The 27,559-nt window shown below is 35.5% G+C and overlaps 1 protein-coding gene across 2 annotated transcripts in view; it reads left to right on the forward strand.

Annotated features, from left to right (window-relative positions):
- DNAJC10 (DnaJ heat shock protein family (Hsp40) member C10) overlaps nucleotides 1-27,559 on the forward strand; it is a 51,973-nt gene that overhangs the window by 6,858 nt on the left and 17,556 nt on the right. For both annotated transcript variants that reach the window (XM_040475574.1, XM_040475575.1), the window contains exons 5-13: nucleotides 11,268-11,350; nucleotides 11,650-11,781; nucleotides 12,175-12,268; nucleotides 13,306-13,383; nucleotides 16,651-16,694; nucleotides 17,343-17,480; nucleotides 21,046-21,135; nucleotides 21,891-22,004; nucleotides 24,446-24,560. In XM_040475574.1, coding sequence (XP_040331508.1) covers nucleotides 11,268-11,350; nucleotides 11,650-11,781; nucleotides 12,175-12,268; nucleotides 13,306-13,383; nucleotides 16,651-16,694; nucleotides 17,343-17,480; nucleotides 21,046-21,135; nucleotides 21,891-22,004; nucleotides 24,446-24,560 — 888 coding nt within the window. The remainder of the gene's footprint in view (nucleotides 1-11,267; nucleotides 11,351-11,649; nucleotides 11,782-12,174; nucleotides 12,269-13,305; nucleotides 13,384-16,650; nucleotides 16,695-17,342; nucleotides 17,481-21,045; nucleotides 21,136-21,890; nucleotides 22,005-24,445; nucleotides 24,561-27,559) is intronic.

The following is a 27,559-nucleotide window of genomic DNA, read 5'->3' on the forward strand; positions in this document are numbered from 1 at the left end:
TTTTTTTTTTTTTTTTTTTTTTTTTTTTTTTTGGTAAAGCATATAGAGGTTGAGCTATAAGAAGTTTGGAATCCAGTTTCAACATTGGCTAGTCAGTCCAAGAAAACATTGTAATTAAATATTAGTTTTAGATTTGAGGGAAGTCAGGATGCAATGAAGCCTCCCAGAATCCAAATGTAGCCCTTATTCTGAAATCAGGTTTTGTTCCCTGGTTTTGTTTGTCTACACCCTAAGTGTAGAACCTGAGTTTGAGCAAACTGCATTTTTTCTTTGGAGACTTTATGTCCAAGTCCAAAAGTTTTAAGGGGTAGGTATTGTCTTCCTGTGAAGAGGTTTGAGAAGGGCAGCAGAGAAGCAAATGTAACAAAGTAGAACCTGAGAAAACTATGTCATCCAAATCAGCTTTTAAGGTTTGGAAAAAATGAGAAGGACTCTCTGTGACACCTTAGAGCATTATTGTTCAGGTATATTTCTGTTCTTCCAGAATACAAACAAAAATAAATTGGCTAGCCTTACCAACTGGAATACTAAAAGTGTACTATATAGATAGTAGTGAAACATTTGCTTGTGTGGGAATAGGTATCTGTAGCCTATGGGGGTTAGGAACAACAGGGTGCCAAGTGATAAAAATGTTATTTATTGCTTGGAGGTCCTGAGCAAACCTCCTTTCTTGGCCATTTAGTTTTCTCATAGGTAAAATAAGGATGTCATGGGCACTAGTGCAGGGAATAATGAGACCCTGAGCCTTGTAATCTTCTGTGTGGGCTGGATGCCTTGAAGGACTTCTTTAAGGTATTCATTAATTCTGGGGAGGGGGTTGAGGGATCTGTTTGAATCTTGATGGGAGATGCACTGTAGATTCTGCCAGTATCAGTGGAAGATCTTGCACATAAAGAGGATGGTAGCCGATCCAATAGGAACAAATGATCATTGTCCCCAGGCTCCGCTGTGGTACCATCAGATCTAATAAAAGATGTTGAAGGGTCGTTTAACTTACCCGGCTGGGTATTTTAATTACCAATGTCAAATTGTAAAATTATTTCCCCCTTTTGGGAGAAAGGAATTCTGGCATAATATTTTCTAAGAAATCTCAGCCTGATAACTGAATGGGGTGGCAGAACTAAGGAGAAAAAAGTGTGTACTCCTTAAAGGGCCTAGACAAAAGGGGATAGGATGATAGACAGGAACCTGCAGAGGTTGATTCAAGACCCCCACTGTTTGAACTGTTTTAGTATGCTGAAGCAGGTCTATTTCATAGCAGGGAGATGGAGCTTCCAGACTGTAGCTCTGGTGTCAAGGACAGAGAGAAATGCATTCCCAATCTGGAGAGTCATTTCCCCAACCTGATTAAGTGGGAAGATTGGGAAGACCACTTGTAGTTCCTTGGAGTCCCATCATTGGGAATTAGGAGGACATTGGAAAGGCTGGCTAGAGGGCTGAAGATGTCTGAAGCATTTAAGAGGGTAACAATCTTTTTTCCAATGTCCTGGCTCTTTGCAGTAATAGAAAGTAGGAGATTTTTGGTTTTGCTTAGGGGCTTTCATTTGCTGGAGTTAAAAATTAATAATTTTAGCGGTCTTTCAGGTAACTTGTCTAGGGTGCAAGCAGGCTGGTTTGCCAAATTAAATCTAAAGTGGACATAGTTTCACATTCATCTTGGTTCTTTTAATTAAAAGAGAAAGACCCCAGTTCAGCCTGCTAATAAACATAAATGCTACCTGTGTGGATTCAACATCTACAGCAAGATCAGAATTTTCTTTAAAGACAGTTTGAATGATTGTAATAGTCATGAATAGATTCATCAGGCTTTTGTGCAAGCCTAAATTTAGTTCCAATCAACAGGCCTAGGAAAGGCCACTGTAATTTCTCCGTGGAGGTTTCCAGCCAAGTGTTCTAATGTCTTGCCAAAAGTTAGGGATCTGTTTGTGTGATTGAATCCCTTTCAGGATGTTTCCACTGGGCTAGTTTCTCCACTCCTTGGTCTGGCCCAGTTCATCTACAAGCATGTAGACTAACTGATATATATCTGAGAAACCAGGTTGGTAAGTTTGAATAACTGCTAAAATCTTCAGCAAATCTATGGGGGTCCTCAGTCACTTTAGGAAACTCTTTAACTATGGCTTGTGAATTCAGCCTTAGTCCAGGGAACAGAAGAAATTTGGGGGTTATTTGGATCCTCAGAAGTCTCTAATGGGGCAGGTTTTAAAAGGTTTAGGAGAGGAGAGAGCTGGGAGAGATTCTGAGGAAGAGAAGTTCAGTGAGAGAATTTGAATGAGGAAACCAAGGGTATAGAAGAGGTGAGGCATGAGGGAGGATGATGGCAATGGAGTTGGGCCTGAGCAGGAGGGGGGCTGCCAGGAGTCTTGAGACCAGATGGGTTGGGGAAGGGAGGCCTTGGAACCCTTTTGTCTTTTTTTAGTTGTTTGCCTCAGTTAGTGTAGAAATTATATTTTATAGAGGCAATTTTAGGTTCCTGATAACGTTTGGATGCTTCCAAATGCCAATCCATGTAGACATCTCATTCAGTTTTGACAGTTGTAGAGCCATGTCTATCCAATTTAGTTTTGAGAAAAGTTGGTTTAAGGAAATCAAAAGTTCACTGTAATGGCCATTGAAGTTCTAAATTATGTTTAGTTAAGTGGGTCCATTTAGTTAGAAATAGGCATGAGGAAGGACCGTAGTTTTAAACATAAAACCGGCTGGGGTCCTAGAAGTGGAGGTGCCCTAGAAAAAAATTTTGATGACTGGGATCCCATTTCTTAGAGGTTTTTTTTCTAAGGCAAAAAGAAAAATTCCAATAGACACAGCCTGATTCCATAAGGAATCAGACTGAAGACCAGCACAGTTCCAACAGGAACAGTCCAGTTCCAGAAAAGAGGTGACCGAAGGCTAGCATTTTCCCAACAAAAACAGTTTGTATAGAAATGGTATGTCACAAAAAGGAGTTGAGCCAAAGGTCAACACAGTTCCAACAGGAGTGGTCTGGTTCTAAAAAGGAGTTGGACCAAAGGCCAAACAAGTACTCTTAAGGGCAAAGCCTTGAAACAAATCCTGAATAAAGCTTGGAGAGCTTAGAACACAGAGAACAGAACTTGAAATCCAGGAAAAAAGTTAACCTCAAACTCCAGGTTTGTAAGGAAGCAGTATGCTCATTTGGCTCTGTGGATACCTGCACTTGTTTGCTCGCCAGTCTCCTGGTTGTTGGGGGTCCTGTCTGGATCCCATGGCTGATCACCAAGTAATATTAATGTAACATTAAAATAGTTGTTTTACTAGCAAAAGAATGGGTTTATTGAGGAATAGCAGAGAACTGCATTTTGGGATATGCAAGCTAGGGCAAGATTGTAGTCAAGGTCCAATAAACAAAGGAGAAGAACGTTATTTTATGGAGAAGGAGGAAGTTGGGAGGGGTTCTGAATGAAAATCCATTGGAGGAAAGCAAGAGTTCAGGGTAATGACAGTTTCTCACGGGCTGATATGTAGAAATAGTCAATTTCTTATAGGAAATTCAAATACATCTTTTCTTGTTGAGGCCTATAATTGATGATTCTTTTCTGTTGATGATGATTCTGTTGGGGTCTGTAATTGACAATTCTTCCTGTAATTGATGCTGAGAGGTATGGCTCCTCATTCTAGTCTCTGACTCCAGTGAAGTTACCCTTTAATAATTTTCACAGTATAGGGGCACCTGGGTGGCTTAGTCAGTTAAGTGTCCCACTTCAATTCAGGTCATGATCTCGCAGTTTGTGGATTCTGAGCTGACAGCTGAGCCTGCCTCAGATCCTGTGTCTCCCTGTCTCTTTGCCTGTCCCCTACTCGCACTCTGTCTCAGAAATGAATACATGTTAGAACAGATTTTTAATTTTTTTAAATAATAATTTTCACAGAATACACCATGTATCAAATAATGTTCTTTGCAGAATGTGGGGCAGTATACTTTTTTAAGACAGTGTTTTAATTTATTTGAGAGAGAGAGAGAGAGAGGGACGTGCGCATGCAGAGAAGGAGCAGAGAGAGAGAGAGAAGGAGAGAGAGAATCTCAAGCAGGCCACTTGCTGTCAGCACAGAGCCTGACACAGGGCTCCATATCAGAAACGTGAGATCATGACCTGAGCTGAGATAAACCGACTCGGCCACCTAGGCATTCCTAAAACATTATTATTTCTGCCAAGAAATGCATAAGTATGTATACTAAAAAAAAAAAAAGTAAAAGTAATGCATAGCCCCAGATCAGGTCAGGACAGGTTTGGAAGCCCGAGGAGCTTGCTGCGAACTTGCAAACTTCCAGTTTGGGAGCTTTTGGATTGCAGAGTTAGGGGTAACTTTGTGGTTATTTTGGAAGCAGATTTCTTTTGACTTTGATTTATGTGAAAATGTATACAAAAATACAGTTCTATTGCAGTTTTCCATTGCATTTTAGAAAATTTTAAATACTGGATTAGTCTTACACTTTTCAAAGTTTGTACAAGTATAATGAAATAGGTTTACTCTTTTCTATTTTGATCAGTATATTTTATTTCAAATTTTAATTGTTTTGTTTTATAATCTCTAATTTAGAAATGAAAAATAGCACCTAGCTGCAATAAATGTATGTGTATGTTTCTCACATACATCATTATAAAAATATATATTATAGTTACTTGATTTTGAACAGTTTCTTCTGATCAAGAATTTTATTCTTATTTTTTACATCCTGTCGGTAAGCTCCAGCCTACACAGAGCTATCTAGTACATCACTTTGTCCATAGACTCAACACATGAACGCTTGAACAAGTTCTGAGTGGAATGACTAGAAAACGTACCTTCCATCCAAAGGAGATTGAAGAAACTTTGATTATTTTAGATTGTTGGTAGACAGAACTGATAGTATGAGCTGCATGTAGTTGTAGGAACCTATAGCCTTCCTGTATGGTTATTATTATCACTCGTCTGTTAGTCTGCCAGTGAGTGTTTTGTGGACCAATGGGGCAGAAAACTGGATTTGGAGATATAGTTGGAGGCACTGAACAGAACTTGCAAGCTAACGAGCCCACCCAGGAAGGGGAGACTTCCCTGATGTACACTGTATATGGGTTCAAACTTTTTTCAGTGTGTCACTATGGAACAGTTAAGAACTGCTAATATTTCATATAGAACCCCAAGGAGTAGTTAAAAATACAGCCACAAAACCTTAGAGGTAAGTTTTCAAAAGCAATAAATAATACTGATAGGTTCAGTGTGTAGTTGTTGCCATTGCATCTCATGTCTGATACTACTGTGTGTGTTACTGGGGTGAGACTAGCTGGTCCTGAGTGAAGTTTTAGTTGAAGAAGCTGAGGTGAGGTGGCAAGAGAGTAGTATCAATTTGTACTTGTATAAATACCACATTAGCCTTCTTGGTTGTGGGTCTCTTTCTATTACCAGTTATTTCTATTCGTTTGGGTTACTCAGGCTTGTCTTTTGTATAACTAATCCCACGTATAATTACAAAGATATTTTAAAGTTATGTATGTTCTGTCTCTTGAGAGGAGTTACGCTATCTTCTAGGGTGAGGTCACTAACAGTCTCAGATCAGCTTTATCCAAGCAGGGACTGCGATTGAAAAGCTGAGCTTTTTGGACTTTGAGAGGACTGGTCACTTTCCAGTTCATCTTTATTCACAGGACCCTTTCTTCTATGTGTCCACTCCCATTTTTGTCCCTCTAGCCTCCTGAATGTATTGAAAACTCTGCTCAGTATCTTGCCTATCAACTACCTTTTCTAACATTGGCTCTGTGATTTCCACCTCCTCCCATACTTTGGCCCCCTAATTCTTTACTACATTGGTAATTCTCTGATGCTTTCAACAGAAATCTTTTATATTTTGTCCAGTTTTGCAGTTGTATTGGGAGAGTCAGTCCAAATTACATAGTTCACTTTTATCAGGAGTGAACTCCAGAATGCTTAACTATAGTACAGAAGAGAAAATGTGTTTAATAAACTTACTTTGAAAGCTTTAAAAATGTTCTTCCCCTTGAACATGGTGCATATTATCTTTTTATATGTCACAGAAGAATATGATATCTGTCATGATAAGCAGGTTCTAGACAGTATCTGCAGGAGCAGAGGACATCTTGCACTTATACTAGTCACTCTGAGTAGTGCCTACACAGTATAGGCATCCTTTGGAAGAAATGCTTCAAGAAATGACAGAGGAGCTCACGGCGCCTCTGCCTCTTTTTTCCTTTTTCTTCTTTTTTTACATCCCCATCATTTCCTAATAAAGAGAAATCTAGGATTTTGTTCAGTTAGAGTTTGTCAGAAAACTTTTCTTTGGAGAGTAGTGTTATTTTCAGGGTCTTCTTATCATGAACCAGACATACTTACGCTAGGTAACACAAGGTATAAGGGCACCTAGCAAAACTTTCCATTCAGTGTGTTGGAAATGATGCAAAGCACAGCCCATAAAGGGTGAATTTCTGAATATTCTGGGCCTTGTTTGCTAGAGTAGGTGCAATAACTGGATCCTTAGTTAGGTTTTGAAGAATCTCAGGAATGTGGGCTATACTGGATTGCTTCTCATCGATGTAGGCTTTTTTTTTTTGGAACCCTTTTCCTTGGACCAAGAATGATGAAATTCTAGCATTGGAAACAATTACACAAACTTCCTTTAACTAATATACTACATTTTCTACCTTTTTTCCACAATATATCAGGGAGTGAATTATTCCTCAGTCAATAAAATGAATCAATGAACAATTAAATATCCTCTAAAAGGCTTCATTCTGAGGGACAAAAATTGTGGCAAAGTTTTTTTTTAAAGTATAGTGTCATAGAGCTGTTGTTGTTTCAAAAGAGTGCTGTCTGCCAGCAGGCCCTGTGCTGCCTCTGAGTTGTTACAACAAAGTCCTGTCAACTAATATGTGGTCATATTAGAATGTTTTGTAGGTAAGTAGAAGAGAATGATATTAAAATACTGCTATAATTAGTGAGCAAAAGTTCCTATTCCAGGCAATTAATATTTATCATATTTAATCCTCACAACAGTCCTCGATATTACTAGTTTTATTTTCAGAAATTACAAACTGCATTTCAGGAAGAAAACCTATGCTTAAGTTCAGCTAATAGGTATTTGTGGTGTATTTTATTTTAATTATCTATGTTGATTGTTTATCCTTGAGGTGCTCCTTTGTGATGGAGAATTATACATCCCACTCTGTAGAACTCAGGCGTGACTATATGACTTGCTTTAGCTGATGAAATGTGAACAGACGTGATGGATGTCACTTCTGGCCAGAAGGTTTTTGTTTGTTTGTTTGTTTTAATTTTTTTTAACATTTATTTTTGAGACAGAGAGAGACAGAGCATGAACGGGGGAGGGTCAGAGAGAGGGAGACACAGAATCTGAAACAGGCTCCAGGCTCTGAGCTGTCAGCACAGAGCCCGATGCGGGGCTCGAACTCACAGACCTTGAGATCATGACCCGAGCCGAAGTCGGCCGCTTAACCGACTGAGCCACCCAGGTGCCCCCTGGGCAGAAGCTTTAAAAGCTAGCATGTGTTCACCATTTTGCTCTGTCGTGAGAAATAAGAATGTTCAAAATAGAGCCTTCTCCCTGCCAGGGGTCAGCGGTGAAATGATTTGGAAGAGCGTTGCAGCCAACTTAGTATAAGATTGTGATAGATGGTAGAATAAACCTTTATTGTCAGCCCATGACATAATTGGAATCATCTGTTTTCTGTAGCTTAACCTTTCCTGACTGACACAGTACAAGACAGGACATGCGCTCAAATTCATGTCAAAGCCCATGCTTGTGCTACTCTTTTTTTTTTTTTTTTTTTAAGGGAAATAAACCTATTAGCCTAAGAGTTATTCATCAATGTTTTCTTATTGACCTATACCCTATACTTTAGTTTTCTCTTTGTAATTTATGCTTTTCACTCTTAGGTCTATCTCTGTTATCTTTTCTCTTTGTGACCTCATCCTATTTTGACATTTTTCTGGGCCACAAAGTTATTAGCTGTGTCACGTTTTAAAATATACTTGTTTTATTCTATGTTGCTGGGTTTTTGGAAAAACATCCCATTGAGCTTTAATAACATGGCATTAAGAATGTTTTTAATCTTAGTCAACAAGAGTGGGAACCGAGCAAACGTGATAGAAGTGCTCTATGAAAACGAAGTACCAAATAGACATTTTTTCCCTCTGAACAAGGTTTTGTGTCAAATGCCATTCAGATTTGTTATATGTCATATTTTTATTGAAGACTTATAACAGTCCTATTTTGTCTAATCATTACTTTATCTTTTCATATATAAATACCCACCTCATTAGTTATTTATAGCTAATGAAATAATCCCATTTCTGTTAAAGTCTGCACTAAGTTTATTTAAATTTCACCTAAATTATTACCAGTTGGGGGCCTAAGTCAGGGTGGCAATTATTTCAACCACTTAGAGTGGTCTGTTGGTCATACTTTCTAAACATTGCCATGGAACAACTTATCCTAAATTATACGCTTTACCTGTAATATACAGATTAACTTTTTTTTCCATAGATCCATGTGTCTTAAAATTGAAGGTAAACATTGAATCTTGTGCATTTCTATCTAACCTAAATTAGTTATGCATATTTAAAATAGTATGTTTGAGGAGCTCCTGGGTGGCTCAGTCACTTAGGCATCTGACTTTGGCTCAGGTCATAATCTTGCGGTCTCTGAGTTCAAACCCTGCATGGGGCTCTGCTGACAACTCAGAGCCTGGAGCCTGCTTTGGATTCTGTGTCTCCCTCTCTCTCTGCTGCTCCTGCACTCACATTCTGTGTCTCTCTCAAAAATAAATAGTAAAATAATAATAAATAAAATGGTATGTTTATTTTGGTATCTTACTATAATTACATAATTTATGAAACTTACTTAAAATTACTAATAACTGATTTTGATAATGGAATTATACAGAAACACTTATACCAAAAGCAAATTGTCTTTGCCTTTTTACCTTGAATGTTAGAGTGCATCCTTACAGGGTTAAAAAAGTTTTTGTTTATTTTTAGAGTATAGTTGACACAGAGTGTTATATTAGTTTCAGGTATACAACAAAGTGATTCAACAACTCTGTATGATGCTGCGCTCACCACAAGTGTAGCTACCATCTGTCACTGTGTAACTCTATTACAACACTGTTGACTATATTCTCTACAACTATCTTTTATTCCTGTGACTTATTCCATAACTGGGAGCCTGTATCTCCCACTTCCCTTCACCCATTTTACCCTTTGCTCACACCTTCCTTCCCACTGGAAACCGTCTGTTTGTACTTATATGTCTGATTCTGCTGTTTGTTTATTCATTTGTTTTGTTTTGTTTTTCTGATTTATTACAGTTAGCGTAATACCCTCTAGGTTCATCCATATTGTCATAAATGGCAGGATCTCCTTTTTAATGTTTATTTTTGAGAGAGAGACAAAGTAAGCAGGGGAGGGGCGGAGAGAGAGGGAGACACAGAATCCAAAGCAGGCTCCAGGCTCTGAGCCATCAGCACAGAGCCCAATGTGGGTCTTGAACTCACGGACTGCAAGATCACGACCTGAGCCGAAGTAGGATGCTTGACTGAGCCACTCAGGCGCCCCCATGTACACCACATTTTTAAATCCATTAATCTGTCAATGGATACTTGGGCTGCTTCCACATCTTGGCTGTTACAAATAATGCTGCAATAACCAAAAAGATGCATGTTATCTTTCAAATAAGTGTGTTTGTTTTCTTTAGGTAAATACCCAGTAGTGAAATTATCAGATCATATGGTACTTCTGTTTTTAATTTTTTGAGGATCCCCTCTGCACCAATTTACATTCTCCTCAACAGTCCACCAGTGTTCCTTTTCCCCATGTCCTTACCAACATTTGTTATTTTTGTCTTCTTGATTCTAGCTATTCTGACAGGTGTAAAGTGATATCTTATAATGGTTTTGATTTGCTTTTCTCTGATGATTAGTGATTTTCATATGGCTAATGGCCATCTGTCTGTCTTCTTTGGAAAAACATCTGTTCAGATTCTCTGCACATTTTTAATCAGATTGTGTGCTTTTTTGGTGTTGAGTTGGATAAGCTTTTTATATATTGTAGATATTAATCCCTTATCAGATATATCATTTGTGAATATCTCCTCCCATTCAGGAGGTTGCTTCTTTTGTTGATGGTTTCTTTGCTATGCAAAAGCTTTTTATTCGGATGTAATCCCAGTAGTTTATTTTTGCTTTTGTTTCCTTGGCTTTAGGAGACATATGTAGAACAGTGTTGCTACAGCCAGTGTCCAAAGAAATTACTGCCTGTGTTCTCTAAGAGTTTGCATCGGTCATTTTATAGATTATAATGCATAATGTGTTGTTGGCTGGATATCATGTGGTATTCAGATCCATTAGCTTAACAAATACATATTTGTTTTAAATTGTTAAAAACCTTGATCTAATACTTTTTAATAATACAGTTTTCCAAGGTAAATGACTTAAGGGCAAAGTTTAAATTTAATCCCCACAGTCCTACTATATTGTGTAGTTCTCGTCTTTCATCCCCTCAGAATTTGAAGTAGCTGTTGGAATTGACTGACACAGGTATTTAAGCTGTGCTGCAGATAGTAAATGAACTTCAGTCCCCATCTCTCACTGTTTCTCTTCTTCATCTCTCTCATCCACACAAACTCCTGGATGAGGTTTGGCTGCTGATGCCTTGTGCCACCTCTTTTCACAGTTTCACGGTGACAAGTGTCCTGAAGCTCAGGGTCACTCTTTATTCAAGTTTGTGCTTAAAAGGTTTTTTTTTAAGGTATTGTCAGTTTGATAGCTGATATACAGCTGACCCTTGAATAATGAGGAGGTTGGGGGAACTGAGCCCCCTGCCTCTGCAGTTGAAAATCCAAATAAAACTTTTGACTCTCCCAAAACTTATTAATAGATTTCTGTTGATAGAAACCTTACCAATAACATAACAGTTAACATATATTTTTCATATATGTTATGTACTATATATTTATAGTAAATGAGAATAAATTATTAAAATCATAAGAGCAAATACATTTACAGTACTATACTGTATCAGAAAAATACACATATAAGTGGACTACACAGTTCAGATCCATGTTGGTCAGGGGTCAACTGTAGTCTGTTCTCTTTTTATAGAAAAACTTGTATAGAAAATGACAAAGGCAGTATGAAAGATATAGGCCTGCCTTTTTCATTCTGATCTTAACAAAACTTTAAAGTATGTATAAACCTTTAATAAATAATTCTAAGTTGTTTTGGTTTTATATACTTTAGATGCTGCTGTTAATTCTGGAGAACTGTGGTTTGTGAACTTTTACTCCCCAGGATGTTCACACTGCCATGATTTAGCTCCCACAGTATGTATTTTTTACATCCTGATTATTAAAGTTTTATTACTTCTAATCTGTTGAGTGCTTTTTTAACGTATGAGGATTTTTTTCTATTAATAGTAATGATAACTATCAGTTATCAAATACTGCATACTTGTATGATTTTAAAATACTAATAATACATAATAAATAAATAAATAAATAAATAAATAAATAAATAAATAAATAAATAAAAATACTCTCCTTTAAAAATGTATAGCTTGGAGAGTGTTCAAGCAAAGACAGATTATCTTATCAGAGAAATACTTGTTCATTTTTTCTCATAGTGGAGAGACTTTGCTAAAGAAGTAGATGGATTACTTCGAATCGGTGCTGTTAACTGTGGCGATGATAGAATGCTTTGCCGAATGAAAGGAGTCAACAGTTATCCCAGCCTCTTCATTTTTAGGTCTGGAATGGTAAGGGATAAAGTTGGCATTTTTTTCATTTGGAACCTTAATGATAAAAATACTAGTGAAAAACCAATATGTCGTTTTGTAGAATGTTTTGGTTTTTAAATCCTATTTTAGGTGCCATCTACCTAGGCTCTAGTCATAGTAAACATTTTGGATTATGTTATAAATACATTCAATGCCATTACTTTGACCTTTTTTACTTCAAAATTAAATGTTTGCCATCAGTTTCTGTCTTAACACAATTTAACCATTATAAATGTTGAACTCTTGAGAGAGAGTGCTTATTGTATATAAAATAATGTACAATTAAAAGTATTCAGTAATACTTTCAGTGAATTTTTAAAAGAAATAGTAAAAGATGCTTCTCTTTTTACAAAAAAAAAAAAATAATAATAGGCCGCAGTGAAATATCATGGTGACAGATCAAAGGAAAGTTTGGTGAATTTTGCCATGCAGCATGTTAGAAGCACAGTGACAGAATTATGGACAGGTAATTTTATTTTCTTCATTTGTTTTATTTTCAAGGATACTTTGAAAATGGTATTTTAAGTTTTCTCCAGTAACAGGGTTAACATTTTGGTCATATTGAAATTTTAACGTATCTTTTCCATGTTTTTTAGAAGGGAATTTTGTTATTCTGACCTCTGCTAAATAATTGGCATTTAACAAATGAATCTTATTTGTATAGAACAAACAGTTAAGATGTGGGAAATGAATATGATGTGATGTGAGGTGAAACAACTTTCAAAGTAGAACTGAATGTCTGGGTAACGAAGTGTTTTATTGTTCTCATAAGTGTACTGCATCAGGCCATCACTTCCTGCCCATCCAGTGTAATTTTAAAGTTTAAAAACTCTTACTTCTAATCTTAGACTTCTGACTTATCAAGTGACTTTAGGTGGATTATTTAACTACTCTGTGCTACATGAAATGGTAGTATTCACATCTAGTAAGGTGTTTATGTCATTCATTAAATACAAATTACGTCTTGGAAACTGTGTTAAATGTTAGAGCTGCAGTAATAAAATATATAATCCCTGCTTCAAGGGCCTCATTATTTTAGCAAGTAAGGCGTGAGTAAAACCATTAAAATGCAATGTAGTAACTACTATGATAGAGGCAGTCTTAGAGAAACATGAAGAACATAAAAGAACTCAGATGTGGAAGAGAGGAAGGGTTAGAAAAGACTTCTTGAATGAAGTCAGACCCAACCTGTCATGAAAATGAAGCCTTTAAAGATCACTGTGTACTTGGTAGACTGGCAGTGCTTCATCATGAATCTGACAAAAAGATGGGCAGTGAGTGGAGTGGCCTGGGGGGAGACATTGCTAGCTGAATGGGCAGACAAAGCTCAGACCACAGTGTCCTTGGTTGCCAGTTTTAGTTTCTTTCTTAATGAAATTATGAATTTAGATTTTATGTGATGAAAACAATGGAGAGTTAGTGTAAGAATTTGACATGCTTCAAGAGGATTTTTATGAATTCCGGAATTCAAAAAATAGGTAATTTGCTTTATTTTCTTTTAAGGAAATTTTGTTAACTCCATAGAAACTGCTTTTGCTGCTGGTGTTGGCTGGCTGATCACTTTTTGTTCCAAAGGAGGAGGTAATTTTATTTGTTACTTTGTTATGTTGAAGAAATCATAACACTTAATTTTTAGGTGGCAATATTTTTTTCTTCAGTTTTATTGAGATATAATTGCCTTATAACATTGTGTAACTTACGGGTATACAACCTATTGATATACTACAAATTGACATATTGCAAAATGATTACCACCATAGCATTAGCTAACATCTCCAACCTGTCACATAAGGACAATTTCTGTTTCATGATAAGAACATTTAAAATCTACTTTCTTAGCAATTTTTGAGTGTATAATATAGTAGTATTAGTTATAAACACGATGCTCTACATCACATTCCCAGAACTTGTTAATCTTATAACAGGAAGCTTGTACCCTTTGACTAGGTGTCAGTCTTAAGTATGCTACCATAATTGATTATTCAGTACTTCAAACTATAATATATATCTGAGCATAATTTTTTATTTAATGAATATCTACCTTTTTTTGTTATTTTACACTTGTTATAAAATTATTAATTTGTTAAAGTTTCATTTATAACTTTGTTTGGTGGACAAGTTTTCCAGCTTAATTACACTCATTATAATTATACCTTCAGATAGCCACAGATGTGTTTGGCAGTTTGCAAAAATGATTAGTCCTTGGGACGCCTGGGTGGCTCAGTTGATTAACCTTCCATCTTCGGCCCAGCTCATGATCTTGTAGTTCGTGAATTCAGGCCCCGCATCGGGGCCCTGTTCTGACAGTGTGGAGCCTGCTTTGGGTCCTCTGTCTCTCTTTCTGTCTGCCCCTCTCCCACTTGTAGTTGTTGACAGATGTAACCCTCCCCAAATAATAATTTTTTGGTATTATGGACTTTTCTTCATACTTAACATATAAAAAATGTATGTATGTTTGCCTTATAAAATTATATATTTGAAGATTATAACTTTCCATTTCTAGGAACCTTTCCACCAGTAAATTAACTTGAAAATTCAGTACCCCATGTACCAAACCACAAACTCCATTCAAACAATGAGATTGGCCCAGTGTTAACAAAATTCATTAACATGTTTTTATACGTTTAATCCTAACATGGGTCTTTAACCCAAACTTTACCTATCAGCTTTATACTGTTCTGTTGCAAATGAATTGCCTTGCAGCTAAAATGAATCACTCACCCTATCCTGTAAGACCCATGTTAGGAAGGTATTGCCTTTAAGCAAAAATAACCCTTAGTCTAACAGTGAGGGATTTTGTTCCATTTTGGCCTAATGCACAAATTTCTGTTCATTCCACATATTAAGAAAACTTAAACTTTCTGATATTCTTTTACTTTTCATCCCAGGTAAATTGATTTTACGTGTCTTTATAGGCTCTGTGGTGCTACAGTTTCCTTCTAAATCTGTCTCATTGTATCCCAATATTCATATTTTAAGAGCTTCCGTGAAAATGAAGACAAAGTTATTTTAAGATTGTATAATATTTTAGGAAGGAAAGCTTTCTATATTCGTTCTGTGAGATTAGCATTATCCTGATACCAAAACCAAAAGACCCTACAGAAGAAGAGAACTACAGGCCAATCTCTCTGATAAACATAGATGCAAAAATCTTCAACAAAATATTAGCAAATCGAGTCCAACAGTACACTAAAAAAAAAAACATTCACCATGATCAAATGGGATTTATTCCTGGGATGCAAGAGTGGTTCAACATTAGCAAATCAGTCAGTGTGATACATTACATCAGCAAGAGAAAAGATAAAGATATGATCATTTCAGTAGGTACATAAAAAGCATTTCACAAAGTACAACATCCATTCATGATAAAAACTCTCAACAAAGTAGGTTTAGAAGGAACATACCTTAACATAATAAAGGTCATATACAAAAAACCTACAGCTAACATTACACTCAATGATGACAAACTGAGAGCTTTTCCTCTAAGATCAGGGACAAGACAAGGATGTCCCCTCACCACTTTTATTCAACATACTAGTAGAAGTCATAGCCACAGCAGTCAGACAAGAAAAAGAGATGAAAGGCATCCACATCGGTAAGAAAGAAGTAAAACTTTCACTGTTTGCAGATGATATGATACTATGTATAGAAAACCCTAAAGACTCCACCAAAAAACTATTAGAACTGATCAATAAATTCAGTAAGTCACAGGATACAAAATTAGTATACAGAAATCTGTTGCATTTTTATACACTAATAATGAAGCCACAGAAAGAGAAATTAAGAATTTAGAATTGCACCAAAAAAAAAAAAAAATACCTAAGAATAATCTCAAGTAAGGAGGAGGGAACTAAGTTTAGTTCCCTCAACTAAGGGAAGACCTGTACTCTGAAAACTATAAAACACTGATGAAAGAAACTGAAGATGATACAAGCAAATGGAAAGATATTCCATGCACATGGATTATAAGAACAAATGTTGTTAAAATCTCCTATGCTATCCAAATCAATCTGCAAATTTAATGCAATCCCTCTCAAAATACCAACAGCATTTTTCACAGATGTAGAACACATAATCCTAAAGTTTGTATGGAACCACAAAAGACCCCAAATAGCCAAAGCAATATTGAAAAAGAACAAAACTGGAGGTATCACAATCCCAGATTTCAGGCTATACTGCAAAGCTGTAATAATCAGAACAATGTAGTATTGGCACCAAAAAAGACACATAGGTCAATGGAACAGAATAGAGAACCCAGAAATAAACCCATGCTTATATGCTCAGTCTGTGACAAAGGAGGCAAGAATATACATGGGAAAAAGACAGTCCCTTCAACAAATAGTGTTGAGAAAACCACTTTAGTACACCATGATAAACACTAATTGTTTAATCCCTATATTGTACACCTGAAATTAACACTGTGTGTTAACTACTGTAATTAAAATTAAATAAATAAAAGACTGTTATATTTTAAAGTTTCTTTATATGTTTTTATCATATAGATTTGTGACATTTTAGTTCCCCCAAATCATGAGATCTCTTCAATAAAGGGGATTGTTGATAGGAGCAGATTTGAGAGTAAGATCCAAAAGCGATTCTCTTTAACTAGAAACCTTGGGAAATTAACAGGAGAGAATGGAAAAATGTGTGAGAGTGCATGTGCACGTGTGTGCTTGTGTGTGTGTATATGCACATGTGTAGTATGAAACTTAGTAAATGTGTCATTCTTGCCATTGGAGTCCAGTCAGTTGCCTTAGAATCAACATGGTAGTTTGTGGAAGGAGAGTCAAAAGGAAGTATAGACTTAATAAAGCTAAAATTATGTCATAATTTTTTTTTCCTCCCTAGATTGTTTAACTTCACAGACACGACTCAGGCTCAGTGGCATGTTGGTAAGCATCAGCTATTTTGCAAAACTATATGGCCATGTTAAGAAAGACATTTAAAAATTGATTCCAAATATTTCTTTGTAGTTTCTTGAACATTTAACTCACTTATTTATAAATTTTGTTTTTTGATAAGTGTATTCATAGCTATAACTTCTCTTCCTAACTAGAATTTTGGTGCTTTTATTCACTTCGAATATTCTGTAATTTAGTTATGAATTCTTCTTTAAACAAAGGAGTTTATATTTAGTGTTCGTATCATCTCCAAATTGTATTTTGTACTGTTATGTTTTGTTATTTTGTTGCATATTTAGCTCTCATCATGCTATGGTTGAGGACATAATATGTGTGTTGTTGATACTGTAACACTACTGAAGTTCCCTTTGCTGCCTGGGAGTTTGTCAGTTAGGAAATTTGTGAAAGATCTGTGTGTGCTCAATATGTTTTCTGTGTATATTAGGTATAATTTTTTTATCTATTAGACCAACTTTATTAATCATGTTACTCCAATCTGCATCATTTATATTCCAAGTAAACTTTTTTGAAAGTTTTAAATTTAAAGTACAAAAGTTGGGGCTTTCCGAATAAAGCTAAATCCCTCAAACTTTCTCTTTTACTTACACGCGACCTATTTTTTGTCGCTTTCCATTGTAGGATGGTCTTGTTAACATAGGATGGATGGACTGTGCCACCCAGGACAACCTTTGTAAAAGTTTGGATATTACGACAAGCACTACTGCCTATTTTCCTCCTGGCGCCACATTAAATAACAAAGAGAAAAGCAGTGTTTTGGTATGAATTACTTTAATTTCTTTACATATAGGTGAGCACACGCATTCAAACATAATACACCATTTTGTAAACAAGGAAATGAGTCCATTTATAATGTGTATTTAGAACAAATATTTAACTTTTGGGATTCTGTTTAATGGTAAAGCCTACTTACAAGGATTATTTTTTACAATGGTATCAACCATTAAAATTTACAGCCCAAAAGTGTGGAAAACATTCTTAGGTTGTATGAATTTTCATTGGTTTTCATTTAAGTGTGTATTTTCTAATGTTAAAATATAGATCATTTGTAGGTTTGGCTCTGAGTCAGTATCTGTTTTTTTTAAAGCACCCTGTTAGATTTTCTGGTATACACTTAGTATGGAGATCACCAGTATGGTTCACCTCCCTAATTTTATGAATGAGGAGACCATGGTTCAAGCAAGTTATCAAGAAGCTGAGATAAATAATGGGATATTGGATAGATCCCTAAAGAACCTCAAAAGAAAATAATAACAGGCAAACTTTCATAAGTTTATGTCTCTGTATTTTAATTCTGCTTTTTTGATGTTGACAAAAATAACATATTCATTACTGAAATTCATTAATGGGTATAGAAATGTATACAGGCTGGGCACCTGGCTGGCTCAGTCAGTGGAGCATGTGACTCTTGATCTCAGGGCTGTGACTTCAAGCCCTACGTTGCATGTAGAAATTACTTAAAAATAATATCTTAAAAAAAAATGTGTAAAGACAGATGGAAAATTCACTAAAACCAAATCACCCACAGACAAGCACCATCAAATCTTGATAAATACTCTTCCAGATCTCTACTTACATATACCTGAACTATGACTTCATGCTGACAACTCTCCAGTTTTATCTGTGGCCCAGACCTCTGGCCTCCACTCCAGATATATATATATATATCCTACTGCCTGAATTATTCCACATCTCCCCTGGGATATGAATTGATGTCTCAAACTTAGATGGCTGTAACTATACTCCTAGTATTCTCCCATAAATCTGCTCTACCCACAGTTTTCCCAATCTCAGTTGATAAAAACCCCATCCAGTATCATTCAGGCCAAATACTTTGGAGTCCTTCTCAATTCTTATTTTTCTCATATTCTGTAACCTATGTCAGGAGAATCTGTGGTTCTTTAAAATCTTTCTAAAATCCACTCCCACTGCTATTAGAGCATTTATCACCTTATAATATACACTATTATCTTACCTTTTTATTTTTATTTTTCTCCCACAATACATTTTTAAATTTGGGTGTTTTTACTGTTATATGTCAAATCCCTAGAAGATTATCTGGCATGTAAGTGGACAATATATATAATGCCTATGTATATTATATGCTATGTGTTAGAGATACATATACATATCAACAATCCCTAAGTAGCAATCCATTGACTAAATGTGACCTACTTAATCAGTGCTCTCTTGATATTTAAGTTACCTACTGTTTCATGATTATAAGCAGTGTTGTAATGAACAATGTTTGTTCATCTTTGTGCACTTCTTCAATTACCTATTTAGATGAAATAGCCATGGCAATTTTAATTTTGTTTTGCCAGATTGCCCCTACAGAAAATTTCTATTTATACTGTGCCACAGTGTATGAGCATGCCTCTTCCCTTAACATAGGCTCTTGCCTTCAGTACCACAGTCTTATGTTTTAGTGAGATCTTTCTGCTTTTTGATATAAAACTGCAAGCTCAGATGCAACCCTAGGAGACATACATCAGTGATTCTGGAAATACTGTAATACTGTAGTAACAGAGAGTGATGAATTAAATAGTCTTTGTCTCTCTTAAAAGCATTCAAGTTTTTAAAAAAGTGAAATATCTTGTGGTCTGTCTCAAAGTGAATTGATTGAGAAAACATATGGTCTAACATAAACATCTTCTTGGTTATCTCTTAAATACCGTCCCGTTTTCACTATTGGCAAATCTTGCCTTATGTATTCTAGCAACAGTGTTTTCTGCTTGGTGGTTTGTTTTGTTGGCCTCTGAGTTTATTTACTTGTATGACATATGTAGTTTATATCTTCTTTAAACACTCTCCTTCCCAGGTAAATTTCAGTTATAGTACTTGACATCCATCTTTTCCCCCTTTCCTAACCCGTATACTCAGCAAACATTTATTTACTGAGTCCTTATTGTCAACAAAATTGTACTGGGTAATTGGGTAGAAAATTCACTTAATTTGATAAATGTCCACACAGTATAGTGAGTCACTACAGTATGGCCCCCATTGTTTTAAGATGTGTTATTTATAACAATGTTTTACCCCATTCATATCCTAATGTAATTCTAAAACCCAAAATGCCATTATCAAAGGTAATTTTGTGGCTATCTGCCATTTAAAAGTACCCAGTATTTGTTTGCATTCCATCAATAATGAAAAAAATTCAGTTTGTAATAAACTGATTTATTGTGCAGTGACTGTAATATACTAGGTTATATTAAATTATTAATTTTGTGTCCTCAAACACATATTGGGAAATAATCCCAAAAACAAGTTTGTAACTTTGCATTAGATATAAAGAGGACTTTGGGTACTATAATTAGGTTATTTTGAGGCAGACAGAGCTATTGTCCCAACTGATTTAGTGTGTTCTGTAATTGAGAAAATGGTCATCAAATGACACTTTTTAAAAGTGATTTATGTGTATATTTTATAGGAGACATGTTCTGTGTATAATGAATAAAGAACTTTTTTAAGAGGGAGGGGAGGGAGGAAGGAAGAAATTCAGAGGTTAGACAATATCCTTTATAAATGTAAGTACCACGTTTTACTCTACAACAAACAGGTTTATAACGAGATTCTAGTGGATTAGTCACTTGCATATTTATATAAGCTGCTATAGGAGTATTTTTAGTAAAACCTTCCTAATAAATGTGACTGATGTCAGTGAACTGTAGTACCATGGCATGAAAGTTTTGTTTGGGCCTTGTAAGCCCTTTGGTAACAGAAAATATTTCATATAGATCTTTAACAATATGCTAAAAATCTAAGAAAAGAAAAACAAGCTTTAAGGAAAGAAACTTAGAAAAAAACATTTTCTATTATGTTATACTCGTCATTTCTATCCAAATGGTTACTCCCATGTTGAGCACAGTTAAGCCCTGAACACCATGGTAGTTCCAACAAGTTTGTACTGGAGTTTCAGATCTTTCAAGTAGTACTTGAGTTGTAAAGTTTATAAAGTATTGGCCTTCCACAAGACATGATGAGCGTTAAAATTAATCTGAACATGATACAGTTTTTCCCCAGTAATTCAGAGGTTACTCCACGTTATCATGAAGATTATTATAGAATGCGCACCACAATTAACAGAAAATTCCATATAATGTAATTTTACATCAGTGTTTTTAAGAAACAGCCCAGTTACACAGCTTTTTAATGATTGGCAAACTATGGTACACTTTTTTAAAAATACAACATTTAGAATAAATAGCTTAAAAACTTTTTAACTTTTGTGATTTTTTTTTTAAAGAGTTCTCTGTAAAAAAGGACACTAAAATAAATGGGTGTTGATTAAAAAGATTACAGTATAATTCTTTTATTTTAGTTCCTTCATTCACTGGATGCTAAAGAAATATATTTGGAAATAATGCATAATCTTCCAGATTTTGAACTACTTTCGGCAAATACACTAGAGGTAATATTTCTATTAATGATAAATGGTAGTAAATGTTGGTAGCATTTCACATGTTAACATTTTAAAATCAGCATTTGTCTCATTCATCACTAGACAGAAAGTAGCAGTTTCAAAGGATTTCATATACATATCAGTTATTCTATATTAAACTCTAATTGCTGGAGTTGCAACTTCATGGTGGGTGTAGAGTTCAGGAAAACTTAACCAGTCCTGAATGACGTCTTTCAGCAGGAGTGTCCGAAAAGTCAAGATTTTTTATCACAAAGCAACTGTGGATCTGTTTTGGAATTTTATGTTCTTGCTTATAGAACTATTTATATTGTTCACTGAGAGTTAAGCAGCTTTAGCAATACTCAGTTTGCAGTAGAATCAACTTTTTTTTTTTTCTACTTCTTGATCCCAGAGCCTTCCAAGTCATATCCCTACCAAACTGCTAAGCCTAAAAACAGTTTACTTCCCTACCCCCAAATTTTTAGCTATATATCATTAAAATTAGATACATTTTTTGGTACAATTGCCTGCTTTAAGATTTTATAACTTAGTGATTTTTATCTTCTTTAATAGAGGATTGATTTACATTTCATTATTGCAAAGAAATACACAATAAGCATGAATGGGTCTGAATTTTAGACAGTATTTTGAAGTAATGGGTAGGTGGCTAAAATTTAGGTCAAAGAAATAAAGATTAGAACCCTTAGAATTTCTTGACTCTGACATTATTTTTCACTTTTTCCCCCCTTTTTATCACTTCTAAGGATCGATTGGCTCATCATCGGTGGCTCTTATTTTTTAATTTTGGAAAACATGAAAATTCAAACGATCCTGAGTTGAAGAAACTAAAAACTCTACTTAAAAGTGAACATATTCAAGTAAGGAAAATGTATTCTGCCTAGCCTTCTGCTAGTGTGCTTTCCTACTAATTTAATATATAAAGTTATATTTTAAGGAACGTCAAAATGTTTATTTGAGATTCTAGGTTAAGAAGCTCCTAAATGCTTTTGTTCTTCTTTTGTAGTTTTGTTTTTCTGTTAAAAACCAACAGCGATATCTAAAAGCAGTTAACTTTCATTTCTCTTGGATAGTTGGCATGTGATATATCTGTATCAGAAAATTTTTCTGAAATGCATACTATAGAAGAATGTCTTCTCCTTTTTACAATTCTTGTTTCTTGGGGCATCAGAGGGGCTCAGTCGGCTAAGCCTCTGACTCTTGATTTCCGCTCAGGTCGTGATCTCATGGTTCAGGAATTCGGGCCCCGTGTCAGGCTCTGCACTAGCACAGAGCCTGCCTAGGATCCTCTCCCTTGCTTTCTGCCCCTCCCCCTCTCATGCACGCATGCAGTCTCTCAAAATAAATACACATTTTTAAAAAATAAAGTAAAATTTGTATTTCTTTAATTTGTAATCATAGTTTAAAAATTAGGATATATAAAGAACAAAATGAATTAAAACAAATATTTAAAAATTACCCATATTCTCACTACTATTAATGGCTCTCCTACAAAATTTACTGTGTAACCTCTCAGACTTTTTCTACATATGTTGTAGTATGTGGACATAGGGATATATGTGCACATACATACATATTGTAATGGCCATTGTGATAGACATACATGTAAATTTGTATACGAACTTTTTAAATAAAAATGGATTCACTATTACAGTAGTCCCTCCTTTATCTGCAGGAGATATGTTCTAAGATCCCGAGTGGATGCCTGAAACCACAGAGAGTACCAAACCCTGTATATATTCTGTTTTTTCCTATACATACATACCTATAATAAAGTTTCATTCATAAATTAGGTGCAGTAAGAGATTAACAATAATAATAAAATGGATAATTAAAATAAAAGCTATGTGAATATGGGCTCTCTCTCAAAATATCTTACTGTACTGTACTCTCGTGAATTGATATGAAACCGTAAAATGCTTACATGATGAAATGAAGTGAGGTGAATAATGTAAGCACCATGGTGTGTTGTTAAGTTACTCCCGACCTGACAGTGCTTTGGAAGAGAATCCTGTGTTCTGGACTACAGTTGGACAAATGGAAACTGAAACGACAGAAAGTAAAACCACTGATAAGTGAGGAACTACTATATTCTCCTTTGTAGAATTTTCCATTTGACGATATCATGTATTTTCTTAAATGCCTTATAAGGCCCCTTATGCTTTTCTTATTATGCATATGTATATGTATATATGTATGTGTGTGTGTGTGTGTGTGTGTATGAATTTAGCCTTTAGGGATGGTGATCAATATATATTATTAAATATATATGATGATAAATATATTTAGATATTTAATCTATGCTAAATAGATGATAAATATCATATTTAAATATATATGATGATAAATATAGATATTTGATGGTAAATATAGATGATGAATATAGATATGATAATATCTATATTTATCTTCATATAGATACCATCATCCCTAAAGACTAGGTAGTATTTCACTATATGATTACACCATAATTGTTTAACAGATCCATCTTATGTTTTTTCTATTTTATGTCAAAAATACATACTGTAAAAATGCAGTATGAGGAATTTCCTTAATCAAGATTTTTTTTTTTAATTGTCCTCATTACCAGTATCCTCCATAATGTTTATATCGTTTTGTATTCTTACTAGCAACATGTGAGTAGCCATTTCTCCACACCTGTGCCAATCATGATAGTATCATTTTTTGTAATCACCATTCTTATAGGCCAAAAGTGATATATTAATAATATTCATTTTCATTTATTTGCTTTCTAGTGAGGTTGAAAAAATCTTTTGTGATTATTAACAAATCATAATTTTTCTATTTTCTGTCTCTGGCCTGTTTTCTTTCTTCTGAAAGGAGATTTATCTTTTTATATCTTAGTGGATCCTCTAAAATCTTGCAAATATTTTTTCATGGTTTATCATTTGCCTGTTAGTATTCTTTATGCAATTTTCTTTCACACTGTATGAAATTCTCAACCTTTTTCTTATTTCTGCTTTTGAGGTCTTAAAAAGTTTTCTATCTCTCCCACTCCAAGATTATATAAGTGTCTTCTGCATTGTTAGAAGAGTGGATGTCTTAAGCAACTTCATGTTTTCTAGAATATTTTCTCTCAAGTTTTTGAACTCTCTAGGAGGCTTTGTTTTTCCTTCACTAGACTTAGTTTCAGTGTTCAATGTAAATTATTTCTATCTCTTATTTTCATGGCCAGTTAACTTCTGTTTAGAAACTGTTAGAGCAATGGCATTTCTTTATGAATATTTAAAAAATGAATATATAAGATTTTGTTTTCATCAAATTAAATTTTCTCCTTTAGGTTGGCAAGTTTGACTGTTCCTCTGCACCAGACATCTGTAGTAATCTCTATGTGTTTCAGCCATGTCTAGCAGTATTTAAAGGACAAGGAACCAAAGAATATGAAATTCATCATGGTAAGAAGGGAAAAATGATAAAAATGTGTATGTATTTTCAAATAATTTTTTATTTGTACTTTCTACCTCTTTAATTATTTTTTAACTGAAATGTAGTTGACACACAGTATTGCATTACTTTCCGGTATACAACAGTGATTCCACAACTATGTACGTTATGCTGTGCTCACCACAAGTGTAGTTCTCATCTGTCACTGTATGGTGGTATTAATAATACCTTTGACTATATTCCCTGCTCTGTACTCCATGACTTACTTAATTCCAGAGCTGGAAGTCTAGCCCCCACTCCAATTCACCCATCCCTCCAATTATCTCCCCTCTGGTAATCACCAGTTCTTTGTGTCTATGAGTCTGTTTCTACTTTGTTTTGTTTTTTAGATTCCACAAAAGTAAAATCATATGGTATTTGTCTTCTCAAACTTATTTCACTTAGCATCATTCATTTTAGGTTCATCTGTGTTGTCACAAATGGCAAGATCTCCTTTTTCATCGATGAGTAATCATATTCCATTTGTGTGTGTGTTGTCTGTGTGTATATACACATCCTCTTACCCATCTATTGATGTACACTTGTGTTGCTTCCATATCTTGGCTATTGTAAATAATGCTGCAATGAGCATGGGGTGCATATATCTTTTCAAATTAGTGTTTTTGTTTTCTCTGGGTAAATAACAGTAGAATTACTGGATTGTATGGCATTTTTATTTCTAATTTTTTGAGGAACCTCTATACTGTTTTCCACCTCTATACTGTTTGCCTACCAGTTCTTTTTTCTCCACATCCTTGCCAACTCTATTTCTTGCTTTTTGGTATTAGTTCTGACAGGTGTAAGGTGATATCTCATCATGGTTTTGATTTGCTTTCTCTGATGATTAATGATGTTGAGCATCATTTCATTGGTTTGTTGTCCATTTATGTATGTGTCTTCTTTGGAAATGTCTCTTCAGGTCCTCTGCCCATTTTTAATTGGATTGTGTGTGTGTGTGCGTGTGCGTGTGTGTGTGTGTGTGTGTGTGTGTGTGTGTAGAGTTGTAGGAGTTCTTTATATATTCTGGATATTAACCCTTTATTAAGTACGTTATTTGAAAATATCTTCTCCCATTCAGTAGCTTGGCTTTTTTTTTTTTTTTTTTTTTCCTTTTTATTCCTTCACTGTGCAAAAGCTTTTTATTTTGGTGTAGTCCTAATAGTTTTTGCTTTTGTTTTTCTTGCATAGTAGACAGGTCTAGAAAAATTGTTGCTAAGGTAATGTTGGAGATTACCACTTATGTTTCCTTCTAGGACTTCCATGGTTTCCGGTTTCCCATTTAGGTCTTTGATCCATTTTGAACTTATTTTTGTGTATGGTGTAAGAGAGTGGTTGAGTTTTATTCTTTTGCATGTAGCTGTCCAGTTTTCCCAGCACCACTTACTGAGGAAACTTGTCTTTTCTCCATTGTATATTCTTACCTCCTTTGTCAGAGATTGACCATACAAGCATGGGTTTATTTCTGGGCTCTCTATTCTGTTTCTTTGAACTAAGTGTCTGTTTTTGTGCCAGTATCATACTGCTTTGTTTACTGCAGCTTTGTAGTGTATCTTGAAATGAGGGACCATGATACCTCTAGCTTTGTTCTTCTTTCTCAAGATTGCTTTGGCTCTTTGGGGTCTTTTGTGGTTCTTTTTACCTTGCTTTCTATAAACGTACTCACTATAAATAACTTTGCTTTTATTAGTAAATAGGTTTCTTTTGGAGAAAGATATTTTGAATTGTATTTAGTTGCTGTATTCTCTTTACTCTTCTTTTTAAAATTATTCACTTTTGGGTGCCTGGGTGTCTCAGTCGGGTAAGCTTCCGACTTCGGCTCAGGCCATGATCTGACAGCTTGTGGGTTCAAGCTCCATGTCGGACACTGTGCTGACAGCTCAGAGCCTGGAGCCTGCTTCAGATTCTGTCTCTATCTCTCTCTCTGCTCCTCCCCCACTCATGCTCTCTCTCTCTCGCACACGCACATGTGCTCTATCTCTCAAAAATAAACATTAAAAAAATAAAATAATTCACTTTTTTCTGCTATTTTAGTGTTTGAGCAAGAATGCTGGTGACATATCAGGTTAGTGCAGACTTTAAGGGTCTTGTGAACAAAAGTAAACAACACCTATAGTTTTCGTTTCTAGTGTGCCAAATGTAGCATCTCAACTATGGGCATTTTTCAGATTTTTCTTCCACTAAACTACTAAATATTTCTATGACTACTTTATCTCTCTCTGTCTCCTCATTTGGCCTGATTCTTCATGTTTGTTTTTGTGTTTTAGGTAGATCAGTTACATCTGGTCTAGAAGGAGTGGCCTTCTGTAGAGTGTCTTGCTGGGCCCAGAAGCCCAATCCCTCCTGGCCACCAGAGCCAGGTATTCAAGGGGGGCGTCCCCTGTGTGGCTGTGTGTGCCCTTCTGTTGGGCTGAGCCACATTTGCTGCGGGTATGCTGGTGGACTAGGTGAGAGACCCAGCCGTAGCTGCTGTGGTCATACTTATGGGGGGACGGTTAGCTCCTGGCACAGCTGGCTTCAAGACTTAGTTCCTTGCTGGCTGTCAACCAAAAGCCTCAGTTCCTTATCACTTGGATCTCTCTGTAGGGCTGCTCACAGAATGACAGCTGGCTTCTCCCAGAATAATGATCAGAGAGAGATACACAGACGTAACAGCAATATCTATTATGTAATCTAATGTCAGACAGGACACACCATCATATCCACCATTTGTTGTACCCTGTTACAACAATGGTGTGAGTACATGAGGTAATAGTCACTGAGGACTGCCTTGGAGACTGGCTACCACCAGAGCTAAGTATGGGTTACACTTAGGAGGAACAATCTTCTGAGGTAAGAGAAAGCAATCTCTTTGTCAAGATCTAAAGTGTAAGTAATGGTTGACCAAATGAAGAGTAGCAAGCATGTTCCAAGCACAGGAACCACCACAAGTTCTCTTAGACTCTGAGATAAGAGAGAGCCTCATCCATTCTTA

The sequence above is a fragment of the Herpailurus yagouaroundi genome, unplaced genomic scaffold (assembly GCF_014898765.1).
Source record: "Herpailurus yagouaroundi ecotype Mexico unplaced genomic scaffold, PumYag 140, whole genome shotgun sequence".
NCBI lineage: Eukaryota > Metazoa > Chordata > Mammalia > Carnivora > Felidae > Herpailurus > Herpailurus yagouaroundi.